Source organism: Aotus nancymaae, unplaced genomic scaffold (genome assembly GCF_030222135.1).
Source record: "Aotus nancymaae isolate 86718 unplaced genomic scaffold, 86718_ANA_hifiasm-v0.15.2.pri h1tg000025l, whole genome shotgun sequence".
Classification (NCBI taxonomy): Eukaryota; Metazoa; Chordata; class Mammalia; order Primates; family Aotidae; genus Aotus; species Aotus nancymaae.
Window position 1 is genome coordinate 19226250 of NW_026988438.1, and position 16677 is coordinate 19242926.

A 16677-nucleotide genomic window follows, 5' to 3' on the forward strand; every position below is an offset into this window, starting at 1 on the left:
GAGGAGTCCCTCTTTTTCTACTGTTTAGAATAGTTTAAGAAGAAATGGTATAAGGTCCTCTTTGTACCTCTGGTAGAATTCGGCTGCAAATCCTTCCAGTCCTGTGCCTTTTGTGGTTGATAGGCTATTAATTACTGCCTCAATTTCAGAACTTGTTATTGGTCTATTTGGGGATTCAACATCTTCCTGATTTAGTCTTGGAAGATTGTGTGAGTCCAGGAGTTTATCCATTTCTTCTAGATTTTCTAGTTCATTTGTGTAGAGGTGTTTATAGTATTCTCTGATGGTAGTTTCTATTTTGTGGGATCAGTGGTGATATCCCCTTTATCATTTTTTATTATGTCTATTTGACTCTTCTCTCTTTTCTTCTTTATTGATCTGGGTAGTGGTTAATCTATTTTGTTGCTTTTCGAAAAACAGTTCCTGGATTCATTGAGTTTTTGAAGGATCTTTCGCGTCTTTATCTCCTTCAGTTCTGCTCTGATCTTAGTTATTTCTTGCCTTCTGCTAGCTTTTGAATTTGTTCATCTTGCTTCTCTAGTTCTTTCAATTGTGATATTAGGGTGTTGATTTTAGATCTTTCCCACTTTCTCTTGAGGGCATTTAATGCTATAAATTTCCCTCTACGCACTGCTTTGTCTGTGTCCCAGAGATTTTGGTACGTACTGTCTTTGTTCTCATGGCTTCAAACAACTTCTTTATTTTTGCCTTAATTTTGCTATTTACCCAGTAGTCATTCAGGAGCAGGTTGTCCAATTTCCACTGTAGTTGTTCCAGGCAGTTGTGCACTTTTGAGTGAGTTTCTTAATCCTGAGTTCTAATTTGATTGCACTGTGGTCTGAGAGACTGTTTGTTATGATTTCAATTCTTTTGCATTGCATTTGCTGAGGAGTGTTTTACTTCCAAGTATGTGGTCAATTTTAGAATAAGAGTGATGTGGTGCTGAGAAGAATGCATGTTCTGATGATTTGGGGTGCAGAATTCTGTAGATGTCTATTAGGTCCACTTGGTCCAGAGCTGAGTTTAAGACCTAAATATTCTTGTTCATTTTCTGTGTTGTTGATCTGTCTAGTATTGACAGTGGGGTGTTAAAGTGAAAATTATGTGAAAATCTAAGTCCCTTTGTAGGTCTCTAAGAACTTGCTTTATGAATCTGAGTGCTCTTATATTGAGTGCATATTTAGGATAATTAGCTCTTCTTGTTGCATTGATCCCTTTACCATTATGTAATGCCCTTCTTTGTCTCTTTTGATCTTTGTTGGTTTGAAGTATGTTTTATCAGAGACTAGGATTCCAACCCCTGTTTTTTGCTTTCCATTTGCTTGGTAAACATTCCTCCACCCCTTTCTTTTGAACCTGTGTGTCTTTGCATGTGGGATGGGTCTCCTGAATACAGCACATTGATGGGGCTTGACTTTTTATCCAATTTGCCAGTCTGTGTTTTAATTGGGCATTTAGCCCATTTACATTTAAGGTTAATATTGTAATATGTAAATTTGAGTTTATTCATCGTGTTGACAGTCTTTACAATTTGGTATATTTTTGCAGTTGCTGGTACCAGTTTTTCCTTTCCATGTTTAGTGCTTCCTTTAGGAGCTCTTGTAAGGCAGGCCTAGTGGTGACAAAATCTCTCAGCATTTGCTTGTCTGTAAAGGATTTTATTTATCCTTCACTTATGAAGCTTGGTTTGGATGGATATTAAATTCTGGGTTGAAAAATTCTTTTCTTCAAGATTGTTCAATATTGGCTCCCACTCTCTTCTGGCTTGTAGGGTTTCTGCCAAGAGAGCCACTGTTAGTCTGATGGATTTCCCTTTATGGGTAACCCAACCTTTCTCTCTGGCTGCTCTTAACATTTTTTCCTTCATTTCAACCTTGGTAAATTTGATGATTATGTGTCTTGGGGTTGCTCTTATCAAAGAGTTTCTTTGTAATGTTCTCTGTATTTCCTGAATTTGAATGTTGGCCTGTCTTGCTAGGTTGGGGAAGTTCTCCCGGATAATATCCTGAAGTGTGGTTTCTAACTTGGTTCCATTCTCCCCGTCACTTTCAGGTACACCAATCAAATGTAGGTTTGCTCTTTTCACATGCTCCCATATTCTTGGAGGCTTTGTTCATTTCTTTTCATTCTTTTTTGTCTGATCTAGTCTTCATGCTTCATTTCATTAAGCTGATCTTCAATTGCTGATATCCTTTCTTCCACTTGATCAATTCAGCTATTGATACTTGTATATGCTTCACAAAGTTCTCATGCCATGTTTTTCAGCTCCATCAGGTCATTTATGTTCTTCTTTAAACCAGCTATTCTAGTTAGCAATTCCTCTAACCTTTTTTCAAGGTTCTTAGCTTCCTTGCATTGGGTTAGGACTTGCTCCTTTAGCTTGAAGAAGTTTGTTATTACCCACCTTCTGAAGCCTACTTCTGTCAATTCTTCAAACTCATTCTCTATCCAGTTTTGTTCCCTTCCTGACAAGGAGTTGTATTCTGGTTTTTGGAATTTTCAGCCTTTTTGTGCTGCTTTTTCTTCATCTTCGTGGATTTATCTACCTTTGGTCTTTGATATTGGTGAGCTTTGGATGGAGTTTCTATGTGGGCATCCTTTTGGTTGACGTTGATGGTATTTCTTTCTGTTAGTTTTCCTTCTAACAGGCCCCTCTGCTGTAGTTTGCTGGAGGTCCACTCTACAAAGTTTGCCTGTATCACCAGTGGAGGCTGCAGAATGGCAAAGATTGCTGCCTTCCTCTGGAAGCTTCATCCCAGAGGGACACCTGCCAGATGCCAGCTGGAGCTCTCCTGTATGAGGTGTCTGTCTACCCCTGCTGAGAGGTGTCTACCCCTGCTGGGAGGTGTCTCCCAGTCAGGAGGCATAGGGAGGGGTCAGGGACCCACTTGAGGAGGCAGTCTGTCCCTTAGCAGAGCTCAAGCACTGTGCTGGGAGATCCACTTCTCTCTTCAAAGCCAGCAGGCAGGAACGTTTATGTTTGCTGAAGCTGTGCCCACAGGCACCCCTCCCCTCAGGTGCTCTGTCCCAGGGAGGTGGGAGTTTGATCCGTAAGCCCCTGACTGAGGCTGCTGCCTTTCTTTCAGAGATGCTCTGCCTAGAGAAGAGGAATCTAGAGAGGCAGTCTGGCTACAGCAGCTTTGCTAAGCTGCGGTGGGCTCTGCCCAGTTCAATCTTCCTGGCAGCTTTGTTTACACTGTGAGGAAAAAACTGCCTATTCAAGCCTCAGTAATGGCAGATGCCCCTTCCCACACCAAGCTCGAGCATCCCAGGTCGATCGACTGCTGTGCTGGCGGTGAGAACTTCAAGCCAGTTCATCTTAGCTTGCTGGGCTCTGTGGGGGTGGAATCCACTGAGCTAGACCACTTGGCTTCTTGGATTCAGCCCTTTTTCCAGGCAAGTGAACAGTTCTGTCTCACTAGTGCTCCAGGTGCCACTGAGGTAGGAAAGAAAACTACAGATAGTTCAATATCTGCCCAAATAACAACCCAGTTTTGTGCTTGAAACCCAGGGCCCTGGTGGCATACGCACCAGAGAAAATCTCCTGGTCTGTGGGTTTTGAAGACCATGGGAAAAGTGTAGTGTCTGGGTTGGAGTGCACAGTTCCTCATGGCACAGTCCCTCATGACTTCCCTTGGCTAGGGGAGGGAGTTCCCTGACCCTTTGTGCTTCCTGGGTAAGGCAATGCCCTACCCTGCTTCAGCTCACCCTCCGTGGGCTTCACCCACTGTCTAACCAGTCTCAGTGAGATGAACTAGGTACCTCAGTTGGAAATGCAGAAATCACCTGCCTTCTGCATTCATCTCACTGAGAGCTGCAGACCAGAGCTGTTCCCATTCAGCTATCTTGCCCTTTCAAAGCTTTTCTTTCTTTTAAACATATTTGTTAGTTTTGTATGTTGAAGTGAACAGTGTCAACCAGCCATTTGTTAGAATTAGGTATCCAAGCTCATCACCAAGCAGCCTACCTGCATAGGAATATCAGTCAACTTCTCTGCAGTGTATGTGTTCCTACATAGATAAGAGATCCAAAAGAATCAAGAATAATTAAAAACTCTTTCTATTCCTCCTCAAGTTTCTAAACTATGCCTAATAGCAACTACTCCACAATCAAGAATTACACACACCAGCCAGGCATGGTAACTCACATCTGTAATTCCAAAATTTGGGGATGCCAAGGTGAGTGGATCACTTGAGCTCAGGAGTTCAAGACCAGTCTGGGAAACATGGCAAAACACCATCTCTATCAAAAAAATACAAAAATTAGCTGGGTGTGGTAGCACATGACTGTAGTCCCAGCTACTCAGGGGTGCTGAGGCAGTAGAAATGCTTCAGCCTGAAAGGTGAAGGTTGCAGTGAGTCAAAATCACATGCACTACTGCACTCTAGCCTGGGTGACAGAGTGAGACCCTGTTTCAAAAAAAAAAAAAGAATTACATAAACCTCTTGTTGGGGGAAATAAATATCCTTCTTTATATTGTTTTAAAAAGAACCAACCGGTAAAGGATAAATGACATATATCACAGGCAGAAAGAAAACACTGTCATGAATGCAATGCCAAGTTAGTGAGGTTTGACACTAGTGTTATAGATTGAACTATTCAAAAAGGTATGTTGAAGTTCTAACCCAAAGCATCTCAGAATGTGTCTTTTGGAAATGCGGCCTTTATGGAGGCAATCAAATCAAAACAAGGTCATTAGGGTGGATCCTAATCAAATATGACTCATGTCCTGACAGAAAGATAAAACTTGACCACAGAGACAGACAGACGGGGACACACACACACACACACACACACACACACACACACACACACGGAGAACGCCATGTGGAGATGAAGGCAGTGACTGGGGTGATGCACCTGCAAGCCATGAATGCCCAAGATTACCAGCACAACACCAGAAGTTAGGAGAGAGGCATGGAACAGATTCTCCCTAACAACCCTCAGAAGGAAACTACACTGCAGACACCTTGATTTCAGACTTCCAACCTCTAGAACTGAGAAAATACATGTAGTTTAAGCCACCCAGATTGTGGGACACTGTTATGGCAGCCCTAGCAAACTAATACAATGAGGCTTATGGTAAAATCCAAACATAACACCTGTAAACCAATATATATGTGTAAAATGCTCACAAACTGAAAATCACAAGTATCTCTACAAATGCCAGGCAGCTTCACTGCAAGACAGTAAGGTCTGTTCTTGGGGAGGATGCTAAAGATTATGTTTAAAGATGGCAGTGGGGATACAGACATTTATGGGAGCACGGTAAGGAGTACTGGAACAGGGATCCCAACAATTAGTTGCTTCTTTAAATTATGTAGCACTATGAGGACACACCAAACTTAGCTCTCAAGTCCTGCTATATGACAGGTAACTGTTATTCTTCAGCCTGATTTAGCCACCTTAATGCAAGCAAAGCCAGGTAGCCTGTCATCTCTTAAAGCAGGTAAGTAGGCAATGGCTTTCATCTCTACCTGGAGGAAATTAAGTAGTACATGTGACAAGGAGGCTTGAAACTGCTCGAGAAATGTTAACAAGATAAATTAATGCCTACTAGAATGAAAACTATCAACTGTCCAGAACCATCTTTCTAAAAGAGTATACGTACTTTTAAAGTCTTTCTTTTATTCAGGCATGATAAATAAAAAATTGTTCAACTATCTCCAAGATTTTGAAATAAATCTTCAAGTTAAAAATTTAATAGATATTAACATATCTGGAGATCAGCTGAGCACATCTTTAGTGGGTAGGAACTTCCAAGTGTTTGGTTTGTTTCCTTATAAAGAAATAATATTTGCTTCTGTTTGAGTCATAATTAAAGCAAGTCAGAGCATATGTGAGAACTATTTGGAATATTCAAGGACTACAACATCTTTCCAAGGTCTTGCATTATGGAAGCAGCTATCATGTACTGATTAGGAAAAGAATAGCTTCAAGCCACCAGATTGAAATGAACTAAACAAGGTTTCCCACTAACTACCTGCGTGAACATAGGCAAGATGCTAAACCTCTCTAAGCACTAAGATTCCTGACTGTTCAAATGGAGATGAAAATAATGGCATTGTGAGGCACTGTGAGGAGTAAATGAGACAAAGAAATGTACTATATTGAATACAAAATAGTTGCTTAATAAAGGGTAGTTATCATGTTATTGGCACTAAATTTAGTAAAAGTAATTTTCATATGGTAGAGTACGGCTATTTTTCTTTAGGAAATAATATTAAAATGTGGGACACAACCCCTGTTAAAAGTAACTCAACCTGAGTTAATTTTTGTATAAAATGTAAAGAAGGAGTCCAGTTTCAGTTTTCTGCATATGGCTACCCAGTTTTTTCAACACCATTTGTTAAATAGGGAATACTTTCCCCATTGCTTATTTTTGTCAGGTTTGTCAAAGATCAGATGGTTGTAGATGTGTGGTGTTATTTCTGAGGCCTCTGTTCTTTTCCATTGGTCTATATATGTTTTGATAACTCAAGATTGATTAAAGAGTTAAATATAAGACCTAAAACCATAAAAATCCTAAAAGGAAACCTAGGCAATACCATTCAGGACATAGGCATGGCCAAAAGCTTCATGACTAAAACACCAAAAGCAATGGCAACAAAAACCAAAATTGACCAATGGAACATAATTAAACTAAAGAGCTTCTGCAGAGCAAAAGAAACTATCATCAGAAAGGATAGCCAACCTACAGAATGGGAGAAAAATTTTGCAATCTATCCATCTGACAAAGGGCTAATATCCAGAATCTACAACGAACTTAAACAAATTTACAGGAATAAAACAATCCTATCAAAAAGTGGGCAAAGGATAAGAACAGACATTTCTCAAACGAAGACATTTATGTGGCCCAAAAAATATGAAAAAAAAGAGCTCATAATCACTGGTCATTAGAGAAATGAAAATCAAAACCACAATGAGATAACAACATCTCATGGCAGTTAGAATGGCGATCATTTAAAAGTCAGGAAACAACAGATGATGGAGAGGATATGGAGAAACAGGAATGCTTTTACACTGTTGGTGGGAATATAAATTAGTTCAAACATTATGGAAGACAATATGGTGATTCCTCAAAGATCTAGAACTGAAATACCATTTGACCCAGCAATCCCATTATTGGGTATATATGCAAAGGATTATAATTCATTCTACTATAAAGACACATGTACACATATGTTTACTGCAGCACTGTTCACAATAGCAAAGAACTGGAACCAACTCAAATGTCCACCAATGACAGACTGGATAAAGAAAATGTGGCACATATACGCCATGGAATATTATGCAGCCATATAAAAGGATGAGTTCATGTCCTTTGCAGGGACATGGATGAAGCTGGAAACCATCATTCTCAGCAAACTAATACAAGAACAGAAAACCAAATACCACATGTTCTCACTCATAAGTGGGAGGTGAACAATGAGAGCACATGGACACAGGGAGGGGAACATCACACACCAGGGCCTGTTAGGGAGTGTGGGGCTAGGGGAGGGAGAGCATGAGGAGAAATACCAAATATATATGACGGGTTGATGAATGCAGCAAACCACCATGGCACGTGTATACCTGTGTAACAAAATTGCACATTCTGCACATGTATCCCAGAACTTAAAGTATAATAAAAAAAAAATAATAACCATTTAGACCATTACCTTGACATTCCAAAGTTCTCAAGCAATATAATTATTAACAGTCCCCTGGATTTTGTTGTTTATTCCTTATCATGTTGACTGTTCATTTAAAAAATTTTTTTAAGACTTTTTAAATAATTTCAACTTTCATTTTAGATTACATGGCTACATGTACAGGTTTATTATATTAGCATATTGCATGATGCTGAGGTTTGAGATATGAATGATCCTGTCATGGCAGTAGTAAGCATAGCACCTAAAAGTTTTTCAATCCTTTTCTCCCTTCCTCAGCAACCCCACTCAGCAGTCTTTAGTGTCTATTGTTTCCAACTTATGTCCATGTGTACCCTACGCTTAGCTCCCACTTATAAGTGAAAACATTCAATACCTGGTTTTCTGTTCCTGTGTTAATTCACTTATGATAATGGCCTTCAGCTGCATCCATGTTGCTGCAAAGAATGATTTCATTCTTTTTAATGGCTGTGTAATATTCCACAGTGTATATGTACCAAATTTTCTTTATCCAGTTCACTACTGATGGGCATGTAGGTTGACTCCACATAGCTTTGCTATTGTGAATAATGCTGTGATTAACATAAAAGTGCATGTGTCTTTTTGGTAGAACAATTTAGTTTCTTTTGGATATATATCCAGTAATGAGACTGCTGGGATGAACGGTAGTTCCTGTTTTAAGTTCTTTGAGAAATCTCCAAACTGATTTCCACAGTAGCTGAACTAATTTGCATTCTCACCAGCACTATACAAGCATTCCCTTTTCTACAGAGCCTTCCCAGCACCTGCTTTTGACTTTTAATAATAGCCTTTCTAACTGACATGAGATAGTATCTCATTGTGGTTTTGATTTGTATTTGTCTGATGATAGTGATGCGGAGCATTTCTTCATGTTTGTTGGCCACTTGAATGTCTTCTTTTGAGAAGTGTCTGTTTCTGTTCACGTATTTTGCTCACTTTTTAATGGGGCTATTCAGTTATTGCTTATTAAATTATATAAGTTCCTCAGAGATTCCAGATATTAGATATTTGTCAGATACAGTTTCTGAATATTTTCTCCCATTCTGTTTACTCTGTTGATAGTTTATTTTGCTGAGCAGAAGCTCTTCAATTAGGTCCTACTCAGTAATTTTGGTTTTTGTTGCAATTGCTTTTGTGAACTTAGTCATAAATTGCTTCCCAAGGCCAATGCTCAGATGATGTTTCATAAATTTTCTTCTAGGATCCTCACAGTTTTGAGGTCTTCTATTTAAATCTTCAATCCATCTTTATCTATGGTGAAAGGGAGGGGTCCAGTATCATTCTTCTGCATATGGACAGCCATCTACACAAGAAACATTTATTAAATAGGGAGTCCTTTCCCCATTACTTATTTTTGTCAACTTTGTCAAAGATCAGATGGTTGCAGGTGTGTGTCTTTATTTCTGCGTTTTCTATTCTGTTCCTTTGGTCTATGTGTCTATTTTGTACTAGTACCATGATAGTTTGGTTACTGTAGCCTTATAACATAGTTTGAATTCAGATGGTGTGACACCTCTGACTTGGTTCTTTTCCCTTAGGATTGTTTTGGATATTCAAGCTCTTGTTTTGGTTCCATATGAATATTAGAATACCTTTTTCTAATTCTGTAAAAAACAACAGTAGTAGTTTGATAGGAATAGCACTGCATCTATAGATTGCTTTGGGCAGCATGGCCATTTTAACAATATTGATTCTTCCAATCCAAGAGCATGGCATGTTTTTCCATTTGTTTGTGTCATCTATGATTTCTTTCAGCAATGTTTTACAGTACTCCTCGTAGCGATCTTTCACCTCCTTGGTTAGACATTTTCCTAGGTCTTTTAATTTTTTTGTGGCTATTGCAATGAAATTGCATTCTCAATTTAATTCTGAGCTTGAATGTTGCTGGTGTATAGAAATGATGCTGGATTTTTTACACTGATTTTATATTCTGAAACTGTACTAAAGTCATTTATCAATTCCAGAAGCTTTTTGGCAGAGTCTTTAGGGTTTCCCAAGTATAGAATTATATTGTCAGCAAAGAAGGATAATTTGACTTCTATTCCTATTTAGATGCCTTTTATTTATTTCTCTTGCCTGATTGCTCTGGCTAGGACTTCTGGTACTATGTTTTAATAGGAGTGGTGAGAGTGGGTATCCTTGTCTTTTTCCAGTTCTCTAAGAGAATGCTTCCAGCTGTTGTCATTTCAGTATGATGTTGCTGTGGGTTTGTCATAGGTGGCTCTTATTATTTTGAGCTATGTTCCTTCAATGCCTAGCTTATTGAGGGTTTTTAGCATGAAGGGATGCTGGATTTTTATCAAAGGCTTTTAGCAAACCAACTGAAATGATCAAATGGTTTTTGTTCTTAATTCTGTTGTGCGGTGAAACATATGTATTGATTGTGAATTTTGAACCATCCTTGCATCCCAGGAATGAAGCCTACTTGATTGTGGTGAATTAGCTTTTTTTATTTGTTTGTTTTTGTTTTTGAGACTGAGTTTCGCTCTTGTTACCCAGGCTGGAGTGCAATGGCGCGATCTCGGCTCACCGCAACCTCCGCCTCCTGGGTTCAGGCAATTCTCCTGCCTCAGCCTCCTGAGTAGCTGGGATTACAGGCACACGCCACCATGCCCAGCTAATTTTTTGTATTAGTAGAGACGGGGTTTCACCATGTTGACCAGGATGGTCTCGATCTCTTGACCTCGTGATCCACCCGCCTCGGCCTCCCAAAGTGCTGGGATTACAGGCTTGAGCCACCGCGCCCGGCCCAGCTTTTTGATGCATTGCTGGATTCAGTTTGCTGGTATTTTGTTGAGGCTTTTTGTGTCTATTTTCGTCAGGCATATTGGCTTGTAGTTTTCTTTTCTCATTGTTTCTTTCTCAGTTGTTCCTATCAGGATGATGCTGGCTACATCATCCTCAATGACAGGGCAGTATCCATCCTTCTCAATTTTTTGCAACAGTTTCAGTAGAATTGGTACCAGCTCTTCTCTGAACTTCTGGTAGAACTTGGCTATGAATCAATCTAGTCCTAGGCTTTTTTTTTTTTTTTTTTGGTTGGTAGGTTTTTACTACTAATTCAATTGTGGAACTCGATATTGGTCTGTTCAGTTTCCATTTCTTCCTGATTCAATCTTGGGAGGTTATGTGTTCTAGAAATTTACCTATTTCCTCTTGTATACATAGAGTTCTTTCTAATGGTCTCTGACAATCTTTTGTATTTCTATGAGATCAGTTGTAATGTCACCTTTGTCATTTTTTATTGTGCTAATTTGGATGTTCTCTCTTCCTTTGTTAGTCAATTAGTGCTCTATTGATCTTTATTCTTTCAAAGAACCAACTTTTGGTTTCATTAATTTTTTAAGAGATTTTTAGGTTTCAATTCCAGTCAGTTCTGCTCTGATTTTGGTTATGTCTTTTCTTCTGCTAGCTTTGGGGTTAGGTTGTTCTTGTTTTTCTAGTTCCTCTGGATGTGATGTTAGTTAATTTAAGATCTAACTTTTTTAGGTAGCCATTTAATGCTGTAAACTTTCCCCTTAACACTGCTTTTGCTGTATCCCAGAGATTTTGGTATGGTTTCTCTGTTTTCATTTATTTCTAAGAATTTTTTTACTTTTGCTTTAATTTCGTTGTTTAACCAAAAATCATTCAGGAGCAAGTTGTTTAATTTCCATGTAATTGTGAAGTTTGGGGATGGTATTGATTCCCATTTTTATTCCACTGTGGTCTAAGAGTATGGATGGTATTTGATTTTTTTGAATTGAGACTTGCTTTATGACCAAGCATGTGGTTATCTGTTCTACATGCAAATGAAAAGAATGTAATTCTGTGGTTGACAGGTGTAGTAGTCTGTATATGCCTATTAAGTCCAGTTCCCAAACTCTCCTGACTTGTAAGGTTTCTGCTGAGAAGTCAGCTGTTAGCTTAACGGTGTTTCCTTTATACATGATCTTGCCTTTTTCTCTAACTGTCTGTAACATTTTTCTTCAGCATTGACCTCAGACATTCTGGTGAGTATGTCTTGGTGATGTTCATTTTATATAGTATCTCACAGATGTTCTCAAGATTTTTTGAATCTGGATATCTACTTCTCTAGCAAGATTAGATTTTTCTGGGATTATTCCCTCAAATATGTTTTTCGAGTTATTTACCTTTTCTCCATCTCACTTAGGAATGCTAATAATTTGAAGGTTTGATCACTTTTCATTATCTCATATTTCTCAAAGACTTTGTTCATTTAAAAAAAATTTTATTATTTTTGCTTGTCTGGGTTAGTTGGCTTGGTCTTCAATCTCTGAAATTATTTCTTCTGCTTGGTCTAAGCTATTGATAAAGCTTTCAACTGTTTTGTTTTGTTTTGTTTTTTTGGAGACAGAGTCTTACTCTGTTGCCCAGGCTGGAGTGCAGTGGTATGACCCCAGCTCACTGCAACCTCTGCCTCCCGGGTTCAAGTGATTCTCATGCCTCAGCCTCTGGAGTAGCTAAGATTACAGGCATGCACCACCACACCCAGCTAATTTTTATATTTTTAGTACAGACAGGGTTTCATCATGTTGTCCAGGCTGGTCTTGAACTCCTGACCTCAGATGATCCACCTGCCTTGGTCTCTCAAAGTGCTGGGATTACAGGCATGAGCCACCACACCCAGCCTCAACTGTATAGAAATTCCTTAGGAGAGCTTTTCAATTCCAAACGCTCTGACTGATTTCCTTTTAAGATGCTTCCTCTGCCTTCATTTCCTGGATTGATTTAGAAGTTTCTTTGTGTAGATTTTCAATCATATCTTGGATCTCACTGAACTTCCTTGTAATCCATGCTTTGAATTTTTTATCTGTCATTTCTGAGTTTCCATAAAATTAGTCAGGAATTATTGCTGGAGAGTTAGTGTAATCCTTCAGTGGTGTTATAACATTCAGATTTTTCATGATAACAGAATTCTTGTGCTGGTTCCTTCTCATCTGGAGATGTTGGTATTATAATTTTTATAATTATTTTTGTACAGATTGGATTTTTTCTTTTTCTTTCTTTCTCTGTAATATTATTGGGATTTTTTTCTTTCCCTTTCCCTTCTCCTGACTCCCTATGTGTTGTGACTGCAGAGAATGCTGGGTAGGATCTTTTGGCTTTGCTTCTATAGCCCTCTGCACTTCTATCAGCAGCTTTTATATAGGGCTGTTTGGCTGGACCTATAGCCCGTAGATGGCACTTATGAATAAGAGCCTACTACAGCCAATGTGGCTGGATATATACTTGATCCTTATTTATGGGGAGATGCTCTCTGTTGTGTTAGGCAATAGGCTGATCTGTTGAGTCCATAGTGTTCTGAGTTCCTTTCTCAGTCCTGGAGGGCGGGAGGCAAGATGGTCATTCCCTGATGGCAGGCACAAGCACTAGCACTGAGGGAGAATCCAGTGGAAAGCCACCAAGCACCCAGAGGTGCGACTAAGCATGAAGCTGGGAAACATCCTCAGCCCCAAGTCTCTGCACAGGAAGTGGAGGCAGGCTAAACTTCTAATCCAGGAGTGTAAGTGCTCCAGATCTCTGGAGATTTGCCTGGGCATGGAGCAGAGAGGACCCTGCCACACCAGAGTTATTGTGTAGAAAGGGTGAGGCAGCTTAGGCTGACATTCCAGGTGAACCAGTGCTCCAAATGCCTGGAGATCTGCCTGGGTGTAAAGCAGAGAAGGCCCAGCTGTGCCATGGTCTCTGTAAAGGAATAGTGAGTGACTCCGAATGCTAAACCAGGTGACCAGGTACTCTTAACTGTCTGGCGATCTGCCTGGATGTGAAGCAGAAAGAGCCCCTCCTGTACCTGGATGCCTGCACAGGAAGGGTGGGGCAACTGAGGCTGCCAATCCAGGTGAGGTGAGCAGGTGCATTCAAAGCCTAGAGATCTGCCCAGGCATAGAGTGAAGAGGGCTCCGCTACACCAGGATCTCTGGACAGGAGGGGTGGGACAGCTCAGGATGCAAAACCAGGCAAGCAGGTGCTCCAAATGCCTGGAGATCTGCCTGGGTGTGGAATGGAGAGGGCTCTCTGCACCATTTTTGCAAACCTTTTTTTACAACTCTCAAAATTAATACTACTACTTTTGACTTAATGGTATTTTGCATTACACATCTTTCTTTATAAAAAATACATCTTTATCTTCTAAACTTAAGAAACATGAACAAACAGGTGTAAGACCACACTTCTGAAAATCCTAAGATCACCTAAATTAGCACATAATCAAAATTTCCAACTATGTCTTTGGAATGATCCTTCAGATAATTTTTCTCTTCTACATCTTCTTATTTAATTACTTAGGTTACAATGTCCTAACCAGGTTTGGTGCAGTGGCTCACACCCGTAATCACAACATGTTGGGTGGCCAAGGCCAGAGGATGACTTAAGCCCAGGAGTTTAAGACCAGCCTGGACAACACAGGGAAATCCCATTTCTAATTTTTTTTTTTTTACATAGCCAGACATGATGGCATATGCTTGTAGTCCCAGCTACTCAGGAGGCTGAGGCAGGAGAACTGTTTGAGCCCAGGAGGTTGAGGCTGCAATGAGCTGTTATAAGCCACTGTACTCCAGCCTGGGCAACAGGGCCAAATGCTGTTGCAGGGGGAGAAAAAGAAAAAAAAAAGTCCTATCCTCTATAAAGATTTTAAAAAGAGATAACAACAGGGATGGCATAGAAAATTATTTTGCAACATCATTGGGTAAAGTTATAAAGGTAAAACAAAGCTTGTGACTTCTGTGGTTGTTGCAGAGATAGCATTAAGTTATCTACAACTTAGATAAGTTATTACATGCCACTAAATACAATATCTCTCTGCCCTTGATCAATAAGGGAGAGGAAGGAGATCCATCAGAAACACATGAGCACAAGCTGTTTAAGAATCAAAATCTGTGCCCTGATCCCCAGATAGCAATGGAGAGAATGAAGGAAGTAGGAGAGAGTTATTTCTCTATATGAAAATACACGCAGCATGATGCCAAAGCAGACAGAAAGAAAGAAAAAGAAAAGCTTGCCATTTGTTTTTTTTTTTTTTCTTAACTAAGAAATTTCTGAAAGATGGAGTAAAAGCTTAATTTAAAAAGACCCCGAGAATGGCCAATACATTTGGCTTTGTCAAACAAATACTCCTATTGTCAACACTAAATCTCTATGAGAAATTAATCACATAATTCACCTGGAAATGAATTCTCCTTAGAGAGTTCCAACTCCTTTGAAAGAAAGAGAAAACAATGTTGCAGGGAGGAGTGTTAAACAGAAAAATAAATTGAACAATCTGAAAAACTGTTTACTAGCAGCGTACACCAATTCCAATGAGTTTTACACACTTGCCAAAAATAAAAATAAAAAATACCCAAGGGAGGGAAATCTACTGTATATTAAGTAAGAATTATTTAAATAAAATGCTATTTAATAATAAGAGAGCAGAAACACTGTACATGTGAAATATTCCAAAAATAATTAACTTACTTGCTTTTCCCTTTGTATACTGTAGCATAAGATCCTTCCCCTAGTTTTTCCAGTTTTTCGTATGAGTCAGCTTTTCCAAATTTGGGACTTGTTGGCTAAAAATGAAGCACAGGGTAAACAAAACATATTGTATCAAATTAATTAACAACAAATATCCTGATTTTGCTGATAATGTACAGATGCTCTCTCACTTTTTAAATAATTATCTTTTCTGGCATACTTATATTTTTTTGAGACAGAAACTCGTTCTTTCACTAGGTTAGAGTGCAGTGGCACTATCTCAGCTCACTCCAACCTCCGCCTCCCAAGTTCAAGCTATTCTCCTGACTCAGCCTCCCGAGTAGCTGGGATTGAAGGCATGCACCACCATGTCCAGCTAATGTTTGTATTTTTAGTACAGACGGTGTTTCACCATGTTGGCCAGGACGGTCTTGATCTACTGACCTCATGATCTGCCCTCCTCAGCCTCCCAAAGTGCTGGGGTTACAGGCATGAGCCACCGCACCTGGCCCATATCTATTTTTCAAAACAACAGAATCCACAGGGTACAAAACTCAAAAAAAAATGTAAATAAACACAATGCAGGATGAAATTATTCCCATAATCTAACCAGGGAACCACTGCTAACATTTTGATATCTGTTCTTCCAGTGCTATCTATAAGCTGATGATTGCTTTTTTACATGAATGAAATTGCACTATATCTACTGTTTTTTAACCTGCCCCTCCCTTTTTTATTCAATAAATTATGAATACTTTACATGTTATTTATTATACAATCTCCTAAATTAGGAGCTGGCAAACTGTGGCCAATGGGTCAAATCCAGCCCACTACTTGTTTTTGTACATCACATAAGTTTAGAATAGTTTTTACCTTTTACTCCTCTGATATCTTTTAGTGATAATTCCAACAGATAATCAGAAGATGTATCACTCAGCTATCACTAATTAATACAAAATGGAACTATTTTATGTATACATAAATCAATCCTTAAGGTATAGCTGCCACAAAATAACTCTTCCTTAAGACAGGTCACATCCCATCAGGACTAAAAAAATGCTCAGAGTGAGTGACCTCATCACTGTTGCTGTGCTCAGCTCCCACCCCAACTTTAACTGTGGAGCAACAAAAGGGGAGTGTTGTCCTCTATGGTGGAGAAGCATTCATTTTATATTTCAATAAGAAATGTTCTACTATTATACTGTTGCTATTATTTAAAAGGATAATTGTCAAAGCATATTAGAAAATGATAATTACATAAATGAAAACTATTTTACTAAATGGATTATCTTATAATTCATAAAAAGTTTCCAATATTTGTGGTACTTCATAAATAACCAACTTTAGAAGTTTAGAACTTGTATTCTAGAAGTTGGGCTTGAACACTACTTTTGAGTATACCACTTACCAAAAACACACAACACGTGGGCAATGATTCTGACTCGCACTATTTTTATGGATTTTATGTGGCCAGTTGAACACGTTTCTCACCTCCTTCTGACCCAAAATACCCCATTGTGACTGAAAAGTTATTTTTCAAAAATAATAA

At 39.0% G+C, this 16677-nt stretch overlaps 1 protein-coding gene across 6 annotated transcripts in view; it reads right to left on the reverse strand.

Moving 5' to 3' along the window:
* CDK14 (cyclin dependent kinase 14) overlaps positions 1-16677 on the reverse strand; it is a 763966-nt gene that overhangs the window by 423903 nt on the left and 323386 nt on the right. For all 6 annotated transcript variants that reach the window (XM_064380407.1, XM_012450847.3, XM_064380410.1 and 3 more), the window contains one exon: positions 15129-15223. In XM_064380407.1, coding sequence (XP_064236477.1) covers positions 15129-15223 — 95 coding nt within the window. The remainder of the gene's footprint in view (positions 1-15128; positions 15224-16677) is intronic.